The following is a 24468-nucleotide window of genomic DNA, read 5'->3' on the forward strand; positions in this document are numbered from 1 at the left end:
ATCAGAAAATGATTAATAAGGATTCCACAAAGGCTATGGCAAGGGAAATGACTTGTGTCCTGTCCTTACTCCCCAGTTGTAAAATATTAAGAACTGTCATCAAGTTCAGTTCAGGTACAATAGGAACTTGTGAATACTTAATCATAAAAGCACAGTGGATGTGGAATCTTGTCCATCGTCACCTCTTCTATTAATAGGACAAAGACTTGAGAAGCCAACAACAGATGCTCACTTGTAAGAGAGAGCTACACTTGTGAGATGAATGTTGGATGCTTCTTAATTTCTGCTTTGAAACTTTGACTCACATGTTTTATAACGGTGAACTTAGAAAATTTATTAGGTTAAGGTCATAGGTAAATCATATAAATTTTGTCATGGCTGGTATAGTTATAGCTTAGGTGAAAGCATTTTACAGAAATCACTGTTAAGGCCTATAGCCCTTAATAATGCTTGAGGATGAATAGCACTTTTGTCTTCATCATAAATCATTATTATTATCCTATCAGTTTTATATCACATTGGAAGCCATTGTGGAGAACTGTGCAAATAATTGTTATAATTTGTGAATTTTGTTATTTCTTTCATTGTTAATACTTGAATTATGTGTAAATAGTACTAGGGATCAAATCAATGTAAATAGAATTGGATGAAATACATAAAATACATAAAATACATAAAAATGTCTGTCTGCCAGAGAGACTTCCCACTTTGTAGAGCATTTCTTACTGAGGATGTCGAATTATTAGTTTCTTTAACAGTTCTTCTCACCTGAGGAGAAAAGCAATGATCCATAGGTAGTTTGGTAAAAAATTTGTGCTGTTTGTTGAGTCTATGGACATCTCTTAAACCATGGGATGTATGCATGTGATGATATGACCATTTCTTTAAATATACACTCTTTAAAGTTGTGAATTTGTAATGTGCTAATTAAGGTATTCCACTTGTTTTTTTCCCAGAACCAGTACAGCCTTTTCTGTGGATGATGGTAAGGGTTTGTGTACATAGTTGTCAGGGTACATAGTTTTTTTTTTTTTTTTTTTGGTGCCTCAAGTGATTCATCCACTTGGTAATTGGAGAGGGAGAGTTCTACCACTTGCATTGGACTTATGCGATAGGATTAAACTGAGTGACAGTATAACGTGTGTCAATATTTTTAGCCCATATTCCCAGTTCTGCCGTCTGTACTGTCAGGCCCCAAAACTTCACACAGGATCTTTATCTGACTCTTTTGGCCCTCTCCTGAATGTTTCCCATTTTTTCTACTTGTACAATCTAAAATATAAAAAATAAAGGATTTGGTTGAGGTTACTATCTTAAATGGTACCCTGCTTTTCCAGGAAATGGGAAGATCCTGGGGAGCAAGAATCCTCATATTTCCTCTTAGGTCTTCCATATCATTTATTAGTGCCAGAGGCTTAGTAGGCATTGGCTAGAGATACAATAAATTGAATGAAAAGAATTGAATATATTGCAAACCATAGCATTATCTGGAATTGTACAGGATAATGCAGAATCTTTATTTGACTCTCTGTTCCTTTAATAGCCATATTCCTGACATCATTGGAGAACCTCCCCAAATGTAGTCTTTCCTACCTCATTATAGTGTGGCATCACTTTTTCTCAACATTTTATTATGAAGTATTTCAAGCATAAAAAGTTAAAATTGTGCAGTGAATACTCATATTCCTACATAATCTAAAATTAAACATTTTCTATATTTGCTTTATTACATATCCATTGATCCATTAGTCTTTCTGTTTTTTTTTTAATTTTTTTGAGAGAGACAGAGAGAATTTTTTAATATTTATTTTTTAGTTTTCGGTGGACACAACATCTTTATTTTATTTTTATGTGGTGCTGAGGATCAAACCCAGTGCCCTGCGCATGCCAGGTGAACACGTTACCACTTGAGTCACATCCCCAGCCCCCTTTCTGATTTTTTTGGATTCATTTCATGGTAAGCTGCAGGCGTATATCCACTTCACCTCTAACAATTTGGCATGAATATCTTTGTGTGGCCTTGATTTTGATGTTCTTAGAGCTATTATCAGATTTGCTGAAATCCTGACATTTATTTTGGTGGTGGCCAAGAAGAAGTGTTAACTTGAATGTGAAATATACTCCATTTTCAGACTGTGGGAAGTTTCCATTTGTTTCTAACTACAGGCAAGTATACAAACATACATACTGCTGCCCCTTTCTCCCCCACATTGCTGATTGCATTATTTATACTGTTGAAACTTGGAAGGTTAACCTAGGAAATGCAATTGAAGGTCTTATTTATATGATGAAACCAAAGAATTGGGGTTGAGGATAGTAGTGCAATGTTACTGTAAGGATGGGGATAGACTTAGATACTATGGGCAGGGGGATGGACAGGTTGAGAATCAAGAAGTTACCAGCTTGATAGTGCTTTATTAGTCTGTGAAGTCTAGAGAGGGTTTAGTATCTGTTTAATGTTACTCAGAAGTCATAGATCTAATAAGCACTAAGAGTACAAAAATAGTGCTTCTAGTCTACTGGTTTTTGTATTATATTTTATGGAATGTAAAATTCATAGCTGTGTTTCAGAGGTTTTACCAAGTTTGAATTTGATTTTAAAAGCGCACTGAACTATTTAAAAAGTAATAAAAATGACAGACACACTCATCTGTGTTGTACAGTCAATTTTAACATCCTGGAGAATATTTACTGATTGACTTTAAAATAAGTAAAGGTTATTAATGTCAGCCTAAAATAAAACTTTGAATAGCACTTTTCTGTCATCCATCAAAGTCAGGATAATATTTCTGTTGGGGGAATAAAGACAAAAGGTCTACAGTGGGCCATTACACTAAAGCCATGGGTGTTAAGACATTGGCCTGTGAAGGCTGAAGTTACATTTGGGTTTCCAGTTACCATGAGCACTTATCCATCTGTTATATTTAGATTTTTTTTTCTAGTACCTTTAGGAATCTGGAAACAGATGAGTATATCCTTTAAACTTGAAACGACCATAAAAGGGGAAAGATGATTAAGAAGCTGGAGGCTGGCTATGGTATCATTCCTCAGATGAGGTTGTGGAAATGGATTAGGGAATTTAGGAAAGCAAACTGCTCAAGACAGGTCTGAAAATTTATGTATGTAATATTTCAGTTCATTGTGGGATTTTTTTGAGGACTTCTTGATTATCCCTGAGAAACCTTCAAATGGGCTTGATAGATTCATTGCATTAGAAGCAGTTGTACTCACCTTGGTTCCTTCACTACAGATTGTACTATGTTCATTTTTTATGTGGTTTTTGCTGGGGGTTGAACTCAGGGGTGCTTTACCACTAAGATACATCCCAAGTCCTTTTTTAAATTTTTTTTTTTTTTTTTGCTTTGAGACAGGGTTTTACTAAGTTGCTAAGGGTGGCCTCAAACTTGTGATCCTCCTGCCTCAGCCTCCTGAGTTGCTGGAATTATCAGTGTCTTCCACCACACCCAGCTCAGATTGTATCATGTTCTGTGTGTGGGGTCATAAATGCCTTTTAGAAGTGAATACCTGCTTGTGTGTAGCTGCAGTTGATTTTTTAAGGTTTTATTTATATATTAATTCCTCCTAACATTTTATTATGAAGATTTTCAAAGCTGAAATGTTTTTTCAGTGACCAACTGTATATTCATCATCTATAGTTTGCCATTAACAACATTTTACTCTACTTGTTTTACCACATATCCATCCACCCACCAGTCCATCTTATTTTGGGATGCATTGCAAAGTGAATGTAGAAGAAATCTTCACCACTGTTAACTTTCATGTATTTTGTATACTTCAAGTCTAGCTTTTTGAATATTACACTAATGTGCCTAAATTGGCATAGATGCTGTGAAAGAAGATATAAAATAAATGTCCCAGTTTTACTAGGAAAAAAATTTAGGAGCCTTATTTTAAAAGTAACAGGTTTTCTGGAATTCTGGCATGGAATTGGAAAAAATACTGTCTTATTTTTAAATCTGAACTTTTTTTGTGACTCGGACATTGTTGACCCCTAATTAAGTTGGAGTGTGCTTGTAAATTTCATTTTCATCAGAGGTAGAAGCCAAATAGCTTCCAGTTCTTAATAGAGAGGTAAGATCATCTTTAAAAGAGTTATAAACATTGTGTTGGTCCCGCCCACAGATGCTATTGCATTTGGAAAGCAGAGGAACAGTTAACCGAGGGATAAATTGGTCTATGCTGGATCTAGTCCCAAACCCTGGTGTCAAGGTGTTAAGTGCAAATTATTAAAACAATTTGAACAGAGAGAGAATGGGGATGGAGCTAAAAGGTTCCAGTGTAAGACTTTTGCCCTTATTTATGTGGAAAACACTCCCTATGTTCTTGCAAATATGAGTTGTTGTTCCCTTTATTCTCAGTCCCCAGAATTGTGTCCAAACAGTCTCCCTTTGGCCCAGGGGGTTGGCTGGGTGTATTTCCTTCTGGAAGTCTTCATTAGCACTCTTGAGTTAGCTGGCAGGAGATCCCTTAAAAGCATTTCCAAGCAGTTTTTCATATTCCCTATAGGGGATAATGCTCTTCTTTCCACTTCAGTTCCAGTTGCTGTTGCTTGGGTAGAAACAGACTTTTATGTTCCCAGTCTCTAGATGGCCCATGAAAACTTAGTGTATAAAAACAAAAAGAACAGAAAATCTTGGACAGGCATTAGGAGGGGGAAATTTGGCAATTACATATATTTTAAATGTGTCAGTAGAGCATGAATTTTTAGAAAGTTATATATAGGAGTTATAAAAAACTTACCAACCCTTCAGACAAGCACATGAGCCTTTAAAACCCATAAAAACTCCTTGGCATGATAGAATAGCATGCACTTTGGTCTGGGAAGAGACTTGGGTTGCAGATATTTTGATTTGTCTACCACTGACTTACTCTTTGATCTTAGAATGTGACTGACTTGTCCTGTGAATATTTCATAATCACCCATAATAAAACTGATTTACTGTATATAGGGTAAGAATTCAGTTTAAAACCATATGTAGTTTTTGTTAATAGCTCATTTATGAATTATTTTATTGGGATTTAGATATGATATTAAGCTTTCAAATCAGATTTAATTTTATTTGGAAATGTAATTTTATATAGGAATGCTATATAAATGTTATTTTATATGTAAATGTTATTTTATATAGTTCATGTGTACAGTACCACCCTTGATTTTATATTTCCACAGATTAGTTGAGAAGATTGATTTTCTTAACTGCTAAGCATATGTTTAAAATATAAATAAAAATTGATTACACTTATGGCTTAAGTAGGAAGGTGGAAAGTTTTCTAGATTTATGCTTAGGACAGGTGACAGTACTTGAGATTCTATTCTTAGTTTGTCCTTGCCCCCTTCTCTTCAGGCAAGACACTTAATCTTTTAATGTCTCAGTTATCCACCTATAACACCTGTAATTTTATTTCATGAAAACAGTTTCTAGTTTACATTTTAGCATTTGAGGACTTGGTATGAAAAGTGGCACAGAAGTTCAAATTACTTATGTAGAAAGTATTTATTTGTATGCTGAATGATAATCTTGACAAATTACTAATTACTACATTTAGAAAGTTACCACTCTGGAGGGAATTGATATTTGATATTGTTGTCCTGTGTGTTCTAAGTTACCATCATAACAGTAGGAAAATAAACCCTGTCCTGGCTGGGTTACAAAGGGATTAACTCACTTCTTCAAGTTGTTACTGAAGTTCCAGCCCTTAAACAACAGAAGTCAAAGTGTTCCTTATTTTATTTACTTTTTCCCAAGTGAAAGTCTTATAACTAATCTTGGCTGAAATTTTTCTTTAGTTTATGGCTTTCCAAATTATTTTCTTTGTAAAGAATGAAGGATGAACCATGTCAGTTACTTAAAGCTACTAAAAATACCCTATACAAATATGCACAGTAGTATGCTTTTGATTTTAGATCAAAGCAAAGACCCAAGATTATGTGGAGCTTGCTTATTATACATTTGTTCCCAACTACTTGTGCCTTTGCAAAGAATTCCATATTAGCTATATACAAGAGGATTAAATGTCTTGACTCTAAGTAAAGCTAAAATACCCATATTACTATTTTTCTAAATTCTATATCCTTGAAAGTTTGGGCTAACATGTAAGAGAGAAAATCTCTACCACAGAGATTGTCAATATTTTCACAATGATCTGCCCTGGATTTTGTGGTGTATAATAAATGTGTGTGTACTTATTATAGAAATTGTGTGAGTCATGAAAATTTAAGTCCAACTGAAAACCAAGAAGATACTACCTACATATGTACACAGCCTGATTTATATATGTATTTATATTTTTTTCTTCTACAAATATTTTGCTACCTTTTATTTCATACAATATTTGGAGACATCATTCAATTCTGTTCCTAAAACAATTCTATACTACTATGTATAATTATAACACTCCATTTTTTTACAACAACTCTCTTGAAGACAAAATGATAGGAAGTGAAGGAGAGAACTAATATTTACTCAGAACTGCTATAGTTTGAACATCCATCTCAAATTTATACATTTAACAGCTAACTTGTTGAGAGGTAGGACTTCTAGAAATTATTAGGTATTGTGGATTAATATCATGGGAATCATACTGTTAAAAAAGAGAGCTCTTTCCAGCTCCCTTGCTTTGTCTCACCATGTGATACCCCCCAATCATGTTATGATCTAAGAAGGTACTCTCAAGATGTCATGAATATGCTCTTGGGCTTCCCAGTCTCTAAAATGTGAGCTAAACAAACATCTATTCTTTATTGAAAAAGAATAGTTCTATGGGGAAAGCAGGACAGATGTTGATATCCTGTTTTCATAGATGAGAAAAGTAAATTAATTTTGCTAGTAAGCAACTCACTAATCAAGAGACTACATGTGGGGTATTTGATTCCAAGTCTAGAACTCTTTCCTTGAGTTATAACACAATAAAGTCAACAAAATTTCACTGTTATTTTCATTAAATGAAAGCTTAAAATTAACTTTTAAATGGTTATCTCAATTTAAATTCTACAAAGTAAATTTTAATTGATTTTGAACTCCCTAAAAGTGTTTGAAAATTAGATATCCTATTTCACAACTCCTGAATTAATCTCTTCTTTGACATTTCCTGGGCCAGTATATGATAATTTAAATAGGCTTTAGCATTTATTTGTGATATTAAATGAGACAGTTTAAAGATAATTAAAAGTAACTAGGTTTGCCTTTCTTACATACTCCTGGTTTGCCATGCAGAAGTGCCAGAACACCATAACTGTGGATCCCCATTTTGACATCTAATAAGATTAGTTGTTATCCATACTTTTAAAATGGTTGAGCTGGGCACGGTTGTATACATTTTTAATCCCAGTGACTTAGGACGCTGAGGTAGGATGACCAAAGTTTGAGGCTAGTCTCCGCAGCTTAGCTCCCAAGACTCTGTTCAAAATGAAAAGGACTGGGGATATAGCTCAGTGGTAGAGCTCCCTTGGGTTCAATCCCCTGTGTACACACACACACACATAAACACACATATATACACACACATATAAATACTATAATATAGTATATGATATGATACTAATGTAATACTATATAATAGTATGATACTAATATACATATTAGTATCATATATATAATAGTGTGGTGATACTAATATAATACTATAATACTATATTATATATAAATAAAAAATAGTTTGCACATTTAAGCTTATTTATAAACATCAACTCTTTTCCAGAGTTAATATTTTAAAATATTCATTGTGTGAGTGAAATGAGGGTATCAGTGATCTCTCTTTTTCTTTGCTTTTTTTTTTGTAGAAATACAGAGGTACATTACACGTTAGTAAATCAGTGACAATTAGCCACAGACTAGGTCACTTGGCTTCAGTTAATTATGTGACCTTTAAAAATCCAAGTGCTTATTTCAGAAAAGAAATACTTTTGAAATTATAGACATCAAGGTATTACTCTGCTTTGAAAGTGGGAACAATTATAGGGTGGATTGAAAAAACTGACACAGATACACTTGGAAAATCCCTGAAAGACTTATATAACAAATGAGGATATTGTTTTGTTTTCCCAGCATGCAGTTTTAAGGTCAGACCTGTGACTCAGAACTGTGCACTTCCCTGGTGGTATGCATCAGTAACATGTTGCCAGTCTTATCCTCCAAAAGGGCTTGTGCCCAGCTCAAATTACTCCATTATAATCCCCAGCTGAAAAGCCACCCTTCGTTTTTTTTTAAATAGATAAAGAAGACAACATGAATATTTGAAAGTCAAGTAATGTGTGTACTTTATATAGTTATTTAGCCTAAGATTTGAGGAATACTAAGATTTGACTGTCCTTAATTTTGAGAAGTAGATCCTCTGTTGCCACTAATCCACCATGATGTGGTGTAGCATGAGCACATGTTGTGTACATTGTCAGCAGAAGCATTTTACTAAGTTTGTTGTTTTTAAATTCACTGGCAAGGCATTGTGGTTGGGTGCAAAGAGCATTAGACTTGGAATCAAAAGCCACTTCCTCTCTGGGTGGATATGCTAAAGATAATTGTAGCCTAGTTGGCATGGGATTTCTAGATGGCATCTTCAATTTGTGAACAAAAATAATCTGTCATTTCAGTAAGCTTTGGTGGTTGTTCTTCCTGATCTGCTTGAGATCTTTTCATTCTTTTTTCTTTTTGTTTTTACACAGTGCCTTCATTTTATTTATTTATTTTTATGTGGTGCTGAGGATCGAAATCAGTGCCTCACATGTACTGTGCAAGCACTCTGCCATTGACTTATACCCCAAGCTCATCCTTTTCCTTTTTTGTTCTCCCTTTCTTTGTAAACCAAAATTCCCATTCCTTTAGCATAGTTGATGCCTCTTGAGTGTTAGAGAAGGGCAATCTGGTTAAACTCACTCATTATGTAGTATTTTTAGTTGGTACATTCCATCCTTTCTAGATATACATATATTCTTTGTGTATGTGTGTGTGTGGTGCTGGGGACTGAACCTAGGGCCTTATGTATGCTAGCAAGCGCTCTACCAACTGAGCTATATTCTCAACCAAGATATACATATATTCTTTACAGTACTGTTTGTCACAACAAAAGACGAGAAACAATTTAAATGTCAACAAGGAACCACATAAGTTAACTGTGGTATATATACACAGTTGAATTAGGATATACGTGTTAAAAAATGGAATCTCTTTTTTGTTCTGGCATACAAAGTTCTCTAAATATAAATAAATACAAATAGCAGTAGAATAAATAGCAAAAGCAAGGCACAGAAGAAGACATATAACTACCTAATTGTTATATACTTGTATCTTTGGAAGCACAAGAAGACCATGGTATCATTGGTTATGAATGTAGAGGGGAAGTAGATGCCTGGTGATAGGCAGGAGGAGGAAGACTTTTCCCTATGTACTTTTTTTGTACCTTTAAAATAGATGTTTCAAAGTAAGATAAATTTACACAAAAAAGAAAATGTTCATAGTAGCATTATTTATAAGGGCTAAGATGTAGAAACAACCCATATATTTGTCAACTTCTAAATGGATAAACAATATATGATGTATCTATATAATGGAATACTTTTTTATGGACACAATATCTTTGGTTTATTTATTTATTTATTTTCATGTGGTGCTGAGGATCGAACCTAGTGCTTTATATGTGCTAGGCAAGCGCTCTACCACTAAGCTACAATGCCAGCCCCTATATAAGGGAATATTATCTATATAATGGAGTATTTTTCAGCCATGAAAGGGAATGAAATATTGGTACATGTGGCAACATGTACCAATTGAAAATATCACACTAAGTGAAAGAAGTCAAACACAAAAGACCATATGTTGTTATGATTCTGTTTATATGAAATGTCTAGAATAGGCCAATCTGTAGAGACAGAAAGTAGATTAGTGGTTGCCAGGGGATGGGCTATGGGTGAAGAGGAGAATGAGGAGTAGCTGCTAAGATAATCAGGATTTCTTTTGGGTTGATGAAAATGTTCTGAATAGTGGTGATGACTGTACAACTTTGAGTATACTAAAAACCATAGTACATTTTTAAAGGGTGAATTTTATGGTATATAAATAAGATGTTTAGAAATAAAAAGCTACTTGGTAAAGTGAGAAAATGAAAGCTTTAACAGTCAGTGTGAACATATAAGATAATGAACAACATCAGGCTTGGTGGCACACATCTGTAATCCTAGTGACTTGGGAGGTTGAGTCAGGAGGATGGCAAGCTCAAAACCAGCCTCAGCAACTTAGTGAGACCCTCAGCAACCTAGCAAGACCTTGTCTCAAAATAAACAAAAAGAGCTAGAGATAGGATGTTTCAGATCCATATTCTTGGCATACATTCATAATTAACTCATGACGCAAAATTAATCTGCATTCTGGTGGGAGCTGCCTAATGGATATAAGTAGTTTCTTTGCATTGTTGATCTTTATGGACCAACTTTAGCTCCAAGATGTGAAGCACATATAGTCTTTTTATTAAATAGCATTCATAAGAGCAAACCCTTCTTTGTTATGTTGGAAAGCCTATTAACTCCATCCAGGAAAGTTCTAATCCTCTCTTGTGCTACCTGGACCCTTTCTTGGTAGGAAGGCTCTTATGTACCCGCAAACTGGGCAGGTGACCTAGATTATTGGGCCTTTTCCTTGAGGAGCAAAAGAGCTTTGTTCTTCCCACGACCCCATTCTGTGTCCATAAACCCTTCTCTGCCCATGTTGCTTATACATCTTTCTGTGCTAGGCCAGAGGCCAATACCTCTAAGTCCCTAGGACTTTGAGGTTTGCTCTCTGCTATAGTTATTCCCATGGTCTTTACAGCTGGGCTCTTGGCCAACATCTTGAGCTCTTATCTCTTTTTAACATATCTCTTGTGAAATGGTAAACTTGAAGATAAATTGTACTTGCAGGAATCTGCTGCTTGGAACAGCTATATTTTTAGAGTGCAGTTGAATAAATAATAATATATAGTGCTTGCTGTGTGCCAATCCTTGCAGTGACCCTATTACATAGCCTCTATTATCCCCATTTTACTGATGAGCAAATGGAGTAACAGAGAAGTTAGTTTGTGTATGTCATACAACCAGGAAGTGGACACTGTAGTACACTGTATTCTATTGAAACTCATATTAATCTTGAAAATTCCTTATTATTTATCTTAGAACTAACAATGCTAGTTGTTCAACCAATCTTATATATAATTTAACTTTGAATTTCTTTCACAGAAGCTTTCAAAATAGTTCTGATCCAGCCTGCATACATTTATCTGAATAGAATAATCACTATCACTCTTTGTTTCATTTTCTGTACTTTACATAATCTGGTCTTATTTATACTAAGTACATATGTCACATGTTCTGTTTATCACATTGCTTGAAAATGAACAAGAAGGGCTGAGATTGAGGTCAGTGTGATGCAATAAGCGTGTATCCTTTGGTGGTTTCTGCCACTCTGGGTCTACCTGCAGACCCTCTTTTTATTCTGGTGCTGGCAATTGAAACCAGAATTTTACCTGTGCTAGGCATGTGCTCTACCACTGTGTTACACCCCAGCCCCGAGATCCTCCTTTTTTGTGAAGCCAATTTGCTGGATTTATATCCTCTCATTGCTACCTAATATAGTAAACATATTGCTTGACTTTGAGATCCTTGAGTTCACACACTCTTGTTCTTTAAATGTTAGCTGTTTTGGATAGACTCTTTGCTTCTTTGTTCATCCTAGACCTATATCAGCAACTGTTTCCAAATTATCTCAGCAGTGTATGGTCTCTTTGACTAGACTCTTGGTGTAGCACAAGAGAATCTATGCTGTTTCACTCGTAAGTCATATAACTGTCCTTTAGTCTTCAAGTCTGAGATCCATATTACAGACTAGATGTCGTAATTACCAAAGTCAAGGGATCATGAACCTCACTTATCATAAACCATATTCCTAGGCTTTGCATTGTCATGAGTAAAGGACCCCTTGGTGGAAGTAGCTTGACAGGGAGCAAGAAACAGTACCTTTTGAGGGTACAGACACTCAGGTTCCAGACTTGGAGCTGCAGCTAACTCAGGGAAGTAAGTCATCTCCCCATCTTGGAGCTGCAGTTTTCCCATCTGCAAAATGAGAGAGTTGAACTAGATGGTATTGAAGATGATTTCTAGCTCTGTCATTATGCAATCTTTACAGAAGTGGAAACATCCATTGACCTGGTCCACTTCATTTCTAGGTCCTCCTAGAATCTCCACATTTGGAGGGACCTACTTACACTCTGTTTTGACCATGCACAGACTGACCAAGGGCATACAAGCTATGCTTTAGGGAATAATGTCTTGGCAGACCACACATGCAGATCACTCTGCTACTGCCACATAGTTTTTACAAAACAGTGCCTGTCTTGGCACAATAGAAGAGTTCTTTCCATAGAAAGTTATTCTTGTGAGCTCTTTCAACATAGATCATTGTGGGCTACCACCTTCCTGAGTCCACCTCTAACTACTCTTGGGTGGAGTGTAGATTGAGGCATTGCTGAGACACTTACCAGGGCCCTTAAGAAAACTTGCATATGGAGGCCAAGCAGACTTTCACCTTCTGTACTATAGTCATTCCTCCAGAAATCTAGATTGCTTTTAAGATGCTCTAGTGTCTTAACAAAATATGACTTCCTGAGTGACATCCAGATCACTGCTTGGTCTCTTTCCTTCTACTATATTCAGAGTCCCACTTCGGGTACGTTAAGTTCAGATGTTCTACTGAGCAAATCCCATACAACTACTTATGTGTTTCTTCAACCTTGACCTTGAATTCTAGGACTATCCTGTTTGGCGTTTGAAAAGAACAGTGCATAGCACAGTAATATAGTCAACATAGTCCTTTGGTAAGTGAAGACAGATTATATGTTTCTAGTCTTAATATTTCACACTAAGAAGAAGGGTTCATGAAGTATTAGGGTTTCTTTCGAATCCCAAGCAGTCAGTTGTTAGTTATCAGCATTAAGAGTACAGGTATGGATGGTAGCTTATTTGACTTGCTCTTCTTTCCTGTTATGGATATTAATCATCTGGGTAAATTATAGAAGAGGGCCATGGAATGTTTAGCCCTCAAGCATCCATCAGAGGCTTGAAATGTCCATAACAGGTGGGCTTGGTGAATGCCAGGACTTAGTATGATTGAAAGGGTGTTTTGAGTCATGGCACATGGCAACATGGAAATAAAACAGATATATCACAAGTGGGTGGTAGAAATAGACTGGAAGAGAATTTTAACACCTAAAATATGACAGAGATTTATCCCTACCAGCTTCTCAGTTTCATGAAACCTCCATTTCCCCTTGATGTGAGATTTTATGTGTGTATTATATATTTCCTTCCAAAATTCTTTCTGGTTTCTAGTTATTTTCTCGTTTCTCTTTATTTCTCTTTTAAGTGCCACCTTTGTTTTTTATATCTGAACTCATCATAGTGGCTTGCTCTGAAAATCATTTGTGCAGTGGTGTCCTGATAATGATTTCTGATTAGAGGGCCATGAAAATATCTGTAGAATATTTTCTACATCTTGATGAGGGTCTAAAGGTAACATGGGAAGGGGCAGACTTTGGGAACAGGAGACATTTTAAACTGTTACTAATCATGGAATGACATTTTCAAAAATCAAATGACAGAAGCCATGGCATATATTTCAATTCTTAATCCCTCAGTGAATATTATTTGGAAACCTTCTGAGCCTTGGTCAATTGTAGAATGAACAGGTCGTCAGTGGGGATAATTAGCATTTTAAAGGTGCCCTGCTGTTTACAGGGTCTTTTATTTCATGTATCTTATCTCATTTGTAACAGATCTTCCCCTGTTCATAGCCACCTTTGCTTTTGCTCTGAGATTAAGAGGCCCTTTGGGAGAGGCAAAATTATGGACTTTAGTTTGCATCTTGCATGAAGAAAATCACCCCTTATGTAGTTTTGGGAGCGCTCCTTCATTTTGCTCTTTCATAGTTATGCTGGGAATGGTGACATTTAAGCAGTGACTTTGCAAAATTGGACTTGTGAATAGGAAAAAGTACTCTCCCCACCTTAAAGATTGACAGGAACCTGAGATGGCTGAAGCTGTACTTGACTTTTTCTGGCAAGAGTACATAGGACAAGAAATAACTCTGGAGAGTTCAACATTGAATCACATCATATCATAGTACATGACTAGATGCTTTAATCTTGCAGTTGGAGTCACTCAGGAGAAATTGTTGGCAGAGGAACTATTAGCCTGACAAAATTATATTGAGAAAAAGACTTGTAGCATATTAATTTATTAGTAGTAGACAAGAGGAGAAGAATAATGTAAAAAATATTGAGATGAAACCACTGATAAATCCACAAAGAATCCATTCCTTGTTATTCAGCCTCTTGCTTCTGGCCATGACTAATGACCAGTAATTGTCTGAATAAGTTTTCAACCATTTGAAAAAGTCTTTAATAAAAGGAAAATAAAGGAGAAGTGTGACCACAAGTCACACTGTGAAGGAGAAATTCCTGAGGTGTGCATGAGCCAAGTGGGTCACTGAATATGCAGCATTTGACTCTATGGTTGCACCACTTTGAACTTTGAAGTGTGATCCTCCCAGTGGTGCTTCTGAGGTAGAGGGTAGGATCCAATTGCAGTGTGGGAATCCCCACAAACTAGTCTTACTTTCTCTCTGCTTAACAACTGAATCTCATTAAAGGGGTTCACTATTGACATCGTAAAAGAACCTCATCATGGAGTCCAGAGTGCCACTCTGTCCCACACTGGCTCTGCCTCTCACATCCCCTATGATTCTCCTGCTTGCCAGAATCTCAATCTCCCAAGAGCTCGTTGGCTCCATCCCCTCCTTTGTGTCTACTCAGTCTTTTCAGTCCTGTCTCACAGTATCCCTTCCATCTAGTCTTTCTTTTCCAGGCCCACAGCCAGTGTTGTTCATGCAGCCCTTCCTTAATAAGTGTAATGCTCTTGTAGGCCCTTTCCCTGCCTCCAGACTCTTCCTGTGAGATCCACCCTTCTTTTAGCTGCTTGCATCACTCAGATCTCACCCTTTCCGTATACCACTTACAAAAAGCCCTCTGCTATGGCTTTCCCACCTCTCTCTCTATGGGTCCTAGTACTTATCATCATGCCCTGTCACCTCCCCACTTGCAGGCTACATCCTGCTTCTTGATAAGCTCTGTGTTCTTCTCACACAATTGACCTCACCATACTTTTATCTTGGAATGGCCCCTCCCCATTATGTGCATGCTACAGTCTTAGCCATTCTTCAGGGACCATTCCAGTGCCATGATACCTATTCACCAAGTCTTTCTCATTTGAAAGAGATCATACCCAAAGTTGGTATGATCTTTCCTCGTGATAAATCTCGATAATATGTTATGTCTCCCCTGTAATACTCACCAAGCTCTGCCTTGAATGGAAGTCATTTGTATATTTATTTTAGCACCATTGAAAGTAAGGGATATGTAAAATGTCTTACATTACATAGTAGGACATCTGCTCAGTGTTTATCATATACAATAAATGAACGGATGGGACAGTGTCACATACAGGTGGACCCCAAGATAGGGCAAAATGCATCCATGGGTAGTTGGAATATGAAGATATGTAGATAAACTCTGATATGAATGATTCTTAGGATCACATACAAGACCAAGTTGGGGGCTGGGGGGTTGATGCCTAGCACCCCCTAAAAAAAGTCATCCTAATTTTGCTAGCCCAGGAGAGACTTGAAGACCTGAAATGTGGCCTTCAGACACTAACAAGATTGGTTCACTAGTGCAGGCAGCTACAGCAGCACTATACTAAGGCACTTGAAAGCAGCACAGTGATTATCAAGGATATTATTAAACATCATGCTGTTAATGTGTAATAAGATCAGCTCAGACACCAGTAAAGCCAGTTGACTATTCAGGTATCTGCTAAATAACCATCGAGGTTTCTGAACCACAGGACAAAGATACCAACTATTCTTACTGAGAAATTGATTTTTACATTACAAATGGCCTTTTTCTTTTTGGTTTTGTGAAAGGTCTAGTTTTGTGACCTGAGGACAGCAGGAGTAGGGAGTAATGTCCAAGCAGGCACGGGTCATGCTTCATAAAGTTTTTAGGAAGGCAGAGTTATCTGGTTGATGTGAACTTCAGATGGAATAAATGTAGTTAGTTGTAGGATGGCACTCCCAGCTCAGTGGCTTGTCATATTTGAGTAGTTAGTGTTCAGAAAGTGGTGTTTTGTCTTTGTATTTTCTTATGTCTCAGGCAAAATAGATTCATATTTATCTGTGATTGCTTTTCAAAATGATTTGACCCCTAAAGGACTACTCTACTCACTATGACAATCTACCTCCTGATGAATAGCTTGAAACTAAAATTGACTTCCTAAAAGAAAGCATTTGTGGCACACTAAGCTTATTATTCACACCACTATAAGAGAAGCACTTAAAAATACACTTACTCAACCTAAAAAAAATATGCCTCCCTCATGAAAATCTAAAATTTTGATTATGTAAATGTTAATCATATAATAAAATAAGAGCATTTCCCCTCAGTGAAAAGTGTAAGTTTATTTTGTGGGCATGGTGTTGTTGCAACTGGCCAATCCATCTGCCATAATTTAATCAGCCTGGATGAGTAAAAGGCTAGAAAAATGTGGAGGGGAGAGCATAGTGCCACTTCCTATCTTTTCTCAGGTCTATTTTTTTACCCTAACATGCAATGTATTTGCCTGAAACTGCAGGTGTTTATTGTTATGCCATTTTCCAGCTAACTAGGAGTTAATGGCAATTTCAGCTATCTCCTAGAATAACTTTTCCTGGATTGCTTGAAGAGCATGAGAATTGGGAAACTCATTAATTCATTTATCTGTGAAGCACTTACCTATTATGTGCTGTAGGAATGTGGAGGCAAGACAAAGCACTATGTGAGCCCTCAGCTTGGTAGGGGAGCTTTTTGAATAGGGCCAAAAGCAGTGACATATGGACTATTAGATAAGACACTGGATATAAAGGTACTCATCCCAGGGCTGGTCCCAGAGTCAAAACTCATCTTGTTATCCTTGAAGTTTAGTAGCCAAAGCCACTTTAAGGATTCTTGGTAGCACTTATGTTTTTGGAGGGTTACTTGACACTTGTTGGCTTCTTTTGTTTGATTTTTCCAACAAATGGTTTTTGAAAGCCTCCTGGGAGCTGCACTATGTTGTAGGTATTGGGGCCACAGCAGTGAACACCACCACCAAGTCTCTGCTCTCTTGGTGCAGAGGGGCAAATCAGACAAGTGAGAGACATGAGTGTGATGCCTGCTGTGTTAGAAGGGCAAGAAGGAGTTGCGGAAAATTATTGTGTGGACAAGAACTTGCAGAAGAAAGGGAAGGAGTATGTTGGCAGGGAGCGAAGTTGCAATTTGAACCTTAAGGGTGGTCACAGGAGACTCTGTTGACAGTGGCTTGGGGCAAAGACTTGTAGTGGTTAGAGGAGCAACCAGGAGATGTTCTGTACCAAGAAGGTGCAAGGAATAGTGAGAAGGCCAGTGAAGAGTGTACCAGTGCCAGGGGTCTGGGGATGAGGGCAGAGGAGTGGCTGGTAGGGGGTCCTGGAGGGACTTGGAGGCTTTTGCTAAAATTCCTGTCTGATTGGCCAGTCTCTAGCCAGTTGATGGTCTGTGGAGTCATTATAACATGTAAGGTTTCATGTCTTTATTTTCATTCATGCTTTTACATTTATAGTCCAGTGACAATAAAAAGCGAGAGATTTGAGTAGGTGGGACAGTCTTCTTTGTGTGTGTAGCAGGGATATGCATGTGCATCCCCATTCTGTCTTCTTCTATCTCATGTTGGGGAGATAGGGTGGCTAGAATTGTTCTCTTCGGCTATCTGCTGATCTCTGGTACATACCAAGGAGGGCATAGAGTTAATAAGCATTTATAATACCCTTAATCTCTATAGTCGTAGTGTCTAATCCTCTTTAATTACACTGGTAACAAAAGTCTATCACTTAGTTACTTTTATCATTAACAGCACAAAAATGCATTATTTATAGGGCCAAATGCAAGCTCTTGAGGCATATAAAGTAGATTAATAAGGTTGGCTCAGCGTTAAGCTATGTCAGAGCTGAGTCCAAATTTTATTCCGGTACGGGGATGACTTTCTATGTGGCCTCTCTGGCTCTGAAGCTAATTTGGATGCTGAGTCGCCCCACAGGTATTTATATGTAGCGTTTGGTATTTTTACTGGGTCCTATTCTTCTCCCTTGGATCACCTAAAATGGTTAAGAATTTTCTAGTGGGATTAAGGTTGTGATCTCTGAGGAGGGGTGGGACATCTGCTCTTGGTTATTTTTGTGAGCCGCTTCCCCTTAAATGTATGTTCGCAAATGAGCCACAGTCCTATCAGCTGGGATTGAGGGAAGACTGATCTAGGTGCTGCTGCTGAACTTGGTCTTTAAGCCATGGCTTCTCATAGACACTCAGGTAAAAACCTCATGTTCTTTCTTTTCTCTTGAGCACAATTTTGTTAGGGCAATGAACTCATTATTTGCCTAAAAGATAACTTTCAATTAAATGATTTTAGTCTTATTGAAATAGTACACAAATCATAGTTTTTATCTGTTTTGTGCTTGCCCTCTCATACTGTTTCAAAGACAAAAGATTATTACTCAAATAGAATTAGCCATTTGAGTGATGTTTAAAAATATAAGTGATGATATTTTACATTTTTCAGGATGTCTTATGAAACTATAAGAGATTATGAGAAAAGAGGGGAGACTGGTTATTTAGTATTTGGTTATTTATAATATATAACTCTTCATCTTGACTGTGTTTGAAATATAACTTAAAGTGTTGGAAAAAGATAAAATGAACATGGAGAAGAAGGAGGGATATTTGTTTTTATTTTTTTTATTGGTTGTTCAAGGAGGGATATTTGTAACTACAAAAGTCAATAGTGACTTACCACATCTTCCCTTTTTCAGAACAAGATTTTAAAAAAAATTAAATATTTTTTTTTTAGTTGTAGATGGACACAATACGTTTATTTTATTTATTTTGTTTATGTGGTGCTGAGGTGCCTCACATGTGCTAGGTGAGTGCTGTACCACTGAGCCACAGCCCCAGCACTGAATAATATTTTTAATGTTCCTAAAGAAATAACTACAGATTCTTCTGATATGACAAATAGGTCATTAGTTTTTCTTTTTGGAAAAAAGGTTGAAGTTTTGGGTCCCTTAGTCTATGATGACCACACAACTCATCCTTTTGTTTTGTAATCTGGCATTATGAAAGCCCTTTGCCACAAACAAGAAACCCATGGAATAGGGGCTAAAGGACAGAAGCCCAGTTTTGTGAAGTTAGCCTGCTCCCTGTGTCTCTCCCCCAAGGCCAGGAATGTGGCAGTTGTTCATGTTGCCCTCTGCCCTGGAGCTGGTGAAGTAAGACAGTTGGGAAGAAAACAAGCACTTTGTCCTGTCTCCCAGCTTTCAGGTTAAGGGCCAAAGTAATTATTGTGGTAATGTTTGGGGAAAATTATTTTTGAAAACTTGTAAATGTCTGTCAATATTTCAACAATGGTAATCCTTTTGGTTTTTAAAGCATATATGCTGCAATGGAATTCATTACTTTAATTAATAGAGACAGTGTTCAGAAGGTGTTTGGTATTTCCCCCCAATCCCTAGAAACTGTTTTAAAAACATGGTACTGCATGCCCAAGAATGTGGTTATTGACCAACATTTGCATTCTCTGGGTGTAGACAAATTGGGCAGCTGTCCCTGTTGTTATGATGGACCTTGAATGCACATTAACTGTAGAGTGACTTTCCATTTTATTTACTAATTAAGTGACAGATAGGAAAATAAGTTTAAAAGGTGAAATATTTATGGCATGCCCAATCTTGGGTTTTAAATTACACCAAATCATGTTATTTTTGATTATCTGAATCTGGGGTCTGTCCTTCTAAAAATCTTTTAGAAGATTTTTAAAATCAATAAATAGCATTTTATATTTCATTAGGTTCATTGTTCTATGAATGCAGAGAATAACTAGGTCCATGAAAGGAAGATAAGTCCTCACAGAAGGAAAATTAGTGTTACACTGAAATGTGCTTCAGATGGACAAAAATAGAGGTTCAGATCATTGGATCAGAATTTATTGTGAGCAAATCCACACACTAAGAGAACATTTCAGGGATCCTGAACACTGCAAAATAACGTAGATTGATTTTTTTTACCCTTTGGCATTTGAAATCAAGGCCAGAATAGGGTCTAGAAAGGGAAATAAGATCATTGGCCATATTATATAGCCATTAGGTCCCTTTACCAGTCACTGACCAGTGGGCTGCACATACCCACTAGTCCTTTCTCAGAGAAGGGCTGGAAAATGAGAGAGTGGGGTGAGAGGGGAGCAATCAAACTGGATTGTCCTCTTAAAATCAATGAAAAATGGTAGTCAAAAGATTTGGTTGAGGGTGAACTGAACGTTTTGTACTTTTAATGACCACCAAATGACTGTCTACAACTGGGTAAACTAAAAACACATGTTCTATTGCTGCCAGGTTGTGATCGCTTTTTTCTTATATGAAAGATGGGATATGCTGCAAGTAGTATGCACAACATTAAGATAAACCTCATATATTGACAAAATGGTACTAGGGTAGAATCTGGCCTGTTGCAAGCCCAGTGGCACATAACTTTTAATTTAATGATCTATATTCAACCCTCCTGACACCAGATACAATCTAAAATGGTGTTCTCTAGGTATCGGTGACCCAAAGGGGATTTTTTTTTCTAAATGCAGCATACTAATAATATAGAATCACCCTGTACATGTTGTTTTTAAGGGAAAAATACTTTCTGATTTTTCTGTGAGAGTCTATGAAAGATCACTTTTCAGCCATGACTCACAAGCTCCAGCTCCTTGTAGCTATTTGGGTATTTATTCCCAAATGTTTGATGACACCTCCAGGTGCATTAGCAAGTCTGTGACAACAAGTGTCCTATTCATCAGCTGAGGCTCCTTCCATTTGTCAAATGTTCTCTGGAAGCCAACATTTATTTATACATGGAGTCACTGTTGTGCTGGTATGTTGGACTTAGCCATCAACAGACCAGAAATAACCTGATTTTTTTTTCCATTTGGGTTGTTGTTCATTGTTGATACTGTACATTATAGCACTCAGGGAAAGGAATGGTTAGAAAAACACTACCTAGTCATAATACTCACTTTTTCCTTCAATAGTCTTATTTTGAGCCACTTGCGCAAGAAGAAAAAAAATGTTAGTAAGAAACACCTGGGAAAATACATATAAAAGACAGACTGGAGCTTTTCTAATGAGAGGTTTATAGTAAAAAAAAAACCCCAAATTTGCAATATTATATTACTCATATACATACATGATTAAATTGAAATCTTAAACTTTATTGCAATATTAAGGTTTGTGTAGACACCTTTTAGCATGTTGGATGTAGATAACAAATTTTTTCTCTTCAGGAAAAAATTTTAAAGTGAAGAATGATGTGTGTTTTGAAAGAAGAAGGATAAAAAGAAAGCCTGCCATTTTTGGAATTGGTATCTAAAATTTGATCACCTAGCCACATTTCTAACTGCCTTCTAAAAAGTTAAAAGGCTTCACATTTCACGTATGTAGAAATTGCTAAGGGGATAAAAATTATTCCCTAGAGAAAAGTAACTAAGAATTTGTCAATTGAATAAGAATAAATAGAGCCCTGAAGAAGCTGAAATGTAATCATAGTATTTCTTTCTTCTCTGAGCATGTCTAATAAAGGCTAAGGGGGGGGGGGAGTGCAGACTTTTCTCTATGAAGCTAAAGCTGAACTGTGTCCCAGACACTGATGGTGCCCACCACTTGGGATATTCTGTCCTTTAGGAACTTTTCTGTCAGCATTGTCATTTATCAGCTGGGTTCTTAGAGTTGTGGACCCCTTTGAAGATAATTCTTAGCAAAACATTTTGATCTTGTACACTTTATCCCCTCCTTTATGGAAAGTTTTAGTGTGGTAGCTATCCTGCCAGTAGGAATAGCTATTACTTCAGATTCACCCTAAACTCGTTGTGTGAGGGTTTGAAATAATTTCATACCAAATGATCAAAAAGAAATACATGAGGTAAGCTAATTCATGTTTCCCAAAGTTCTACTTAAGATTTCTTTTAAAAACAAAAAGTACTAAAGTTCATGAATTTGACATAGACATTGGTAACATACTTTAGGTATTTCTAGGCTACTTACTTATTAGGCAATAAAGCCAACATTCCTAGAAGTGCCTGTTTTATCTTGATTAATAAATGTTTCCACACATAAAAATGACTTAAGACAACTGTCAAAATGCATTCTAAATTATGCCCTTGGAAATCTTTATGTCTATCTGGATACAGAGTTTGGTGGGAATATCAAGTGAGCCTGGATTTCTTATTTTTTTCCCATTGGTGCATTATAACTATACATAGTATTAAGATTCATTATGCCATATGACCCTAAATTTCTCACACTTGGAGAACAGCCAGGATTCAAAATGCCAACAAATGAGGCTCCTCTTATTGGTACCTTTAACTTGAGATTGACTCATTTATTGTTACTTTTGATTGGTTTAAGACCCTGTTATATAGGAATAATACTGTGCTTCCTTGACTGATGTTTTCAACACACTTTTGTACTTCCTTGTTCATTGGTGAGCCATGGATTATTTCATCATTGGAGTGCCTAGAAACTGAGTGAGTTGTGTTCTAAAACTATGAAAGTAAGCACTGAAGACCTTGGCACTGGGAATAATACAGAAAGCATTTGCTTTTAAAGTGAGAAAGGCTTGGCAGTTATATCTTTGGTGTTGTGACTCCTATTGCAGTTTTCCTTCTCTTGAAAACTTCTAGATAACTCTAAATGAAATTCTTTGTTTTTTAGCATTTATTTTTCTTTTTTTAAAAGATTTTTTTTCTTTTTTATAGCTTTATTTTATTCATTTATTTTTATGTGGTGCTGAGGATCAAACCCAGGGTCTTGCATGTACAAGGCGAGCACTCAACCGCTGAGCCACAACCCCAGCACCTAGCATTTCTTTTTCTATTGTATGATGCTGATACTTATATACCATAAAGCTAGGATTCTGAAATTACCAAAAGGTTGGACTCCCCTTAAGTGGGGTTGTGCATGGTACCTTAATGTAGAAATGTTTGGAATCCAATTTCTGTTTTGATAGACATTAAAAGAGTCTAAAATGAGCAGGTTCAAAGTTGTATTCTTAATAGAGGCGTCAGTAAGGGAGCAAGAGGGACTTTCAGATATAGTCCAAGAAGATAGTCTCTGAAAGGCGAGCCCAGTCATGCTTCCTAGCCGTGTAGGAAGCCATTGCTGGCTAATCTTACAAAATCTGTTTTTCTGCCAAATGGCACCTAGGAGCCACTGATAATTTAATTTCCTGGCATTTACTCATACTGGAGATTTATTTGGTCTCACTAGTCAGCTTCTTAACAAGAAAGCAAATCTTTGTTGAGAGCACAGTTTCAATGTGGCAAAGGGAAGACAAGAATCTCATGACATGGGAAAGACCAATGAGAGTGGATGAGGGAGAGTGATTTTTCCACATGCTGTCACAGTGACAGGTACTTTTGTCTCTAGGCATGGAGCCACAGACAGTTGAACAGCTGTCTTACATAAACAATGCATAGTTCAAGGAGATTGGCCCTGGGTTCACTGTGTGTGTACATTTTGTTTCTAATCCAGTCACACAAGGGAACGTCTCCATATTCCTTTTAGGGAAATATGTAAGTAAGAACCATTCTCTTGTCTTTTCACTGTGACACACCTGTCCAAGCAACTGTCCTTACACAAGAATGTCACTCATTTACTTCGCATGCCAGCTCTCTGGAGATGAGGGGGCCTGGATGTATGTCCCTATGAGGCAGAAGGTGTTGTGTGTGTTCAGTGACCCAGTTTCCCTTGTTTGGAGGTTGGCTGCAGAGACTTACTGGGGTCTGAGTGAGAGTTCAACAGCCTGGACCCAGGCTGGTTCCCAGACACAGGGTGTGGTTTCCTTAGCTCACTCTCTGCTGTTTGGTTGCCACTGGCAACATGATCCAAACAACTTGGACATGTGGTTGTATAAAAAAAAAACCTGGGAATGGAACCCAAAGTGGGAGTCTGGGGCCATTCAGTTGATGGGAGAGCTGCGGTGAGTAGCAGGCAACTGCTCATTTGTTTTCCTTCCTTTCTCTTTAAATTATACTTGGGATGCTTGATAACCATGTATGTGGATAGTTTGAAATAAAATACTCTGAGTTCTAGTGTTCCTGCATAGATTAGATAATTGCTCTTGATTTACTTGTACAGATTTCTTTTTTCAGAAGGAGAGGAAAAATTAGCATATGTGTAAAGAAATTGAGAGCTAATAGAAACTTATAATTTGGTACTTTCCCGGGCACAAAATTCCTTAGAAAATGATTTGGCAAAGGGGCCACAAAAGGCCTTGGAAGTGCTCAGGATT

General features: G+C 36.9%; 1 protein-coding gene across 6 annotated transcripts in view; it reads left to right on the forward strand.

Annotated features, from left to right (window-relative positions):
* The window catches only part of Fhl1 (four and a half LIM domains 1), a 75941-nt gene that overhangs the window by 44750 nt on the left and 6723 nt on the right, over positions 1-24468 (forward strand). The window contains exon 1 of one of the 6 annotated variants that reach the window (XM_046468154.2): positions 18319-18453. The exons of 3 other annotated variants lie outside the window; for them this stretch is intronic. In XM_046468154.2, coding sequence (XP_046324110.1) covers positions 18432-18453 — 22 coding nt within the window. In that variant the 5' untranslated portion in view covers positions 18319-18431. Of the gene's footprint in view, positions 1-18318; positions 18454-24065; positions 24157-24468 lie in introns of those variants that run through there. 2 more of the 6 variants (XM_046468159.2, XM_046468158.2) reach the window with 2 other exon arrangements.

This window comes from Marmota monax, unplaced genomic scaffold (assembly GCF_021218885.2).
Source record: "Marmota monax isolate L192 unplaced genomic scaffold, Marmota_monax_Labrador192_F-V1.1 WCK01_AAM20220418_F8-fsc00333, whole genome shotgun sequence".
NCBI classification, from domain to species: domain Eukaryota; kingdom Metazoa; phylum Chordata; class Mammalia; order Rodentia; family Sciuridae; genus Marmota; species Marmota monax.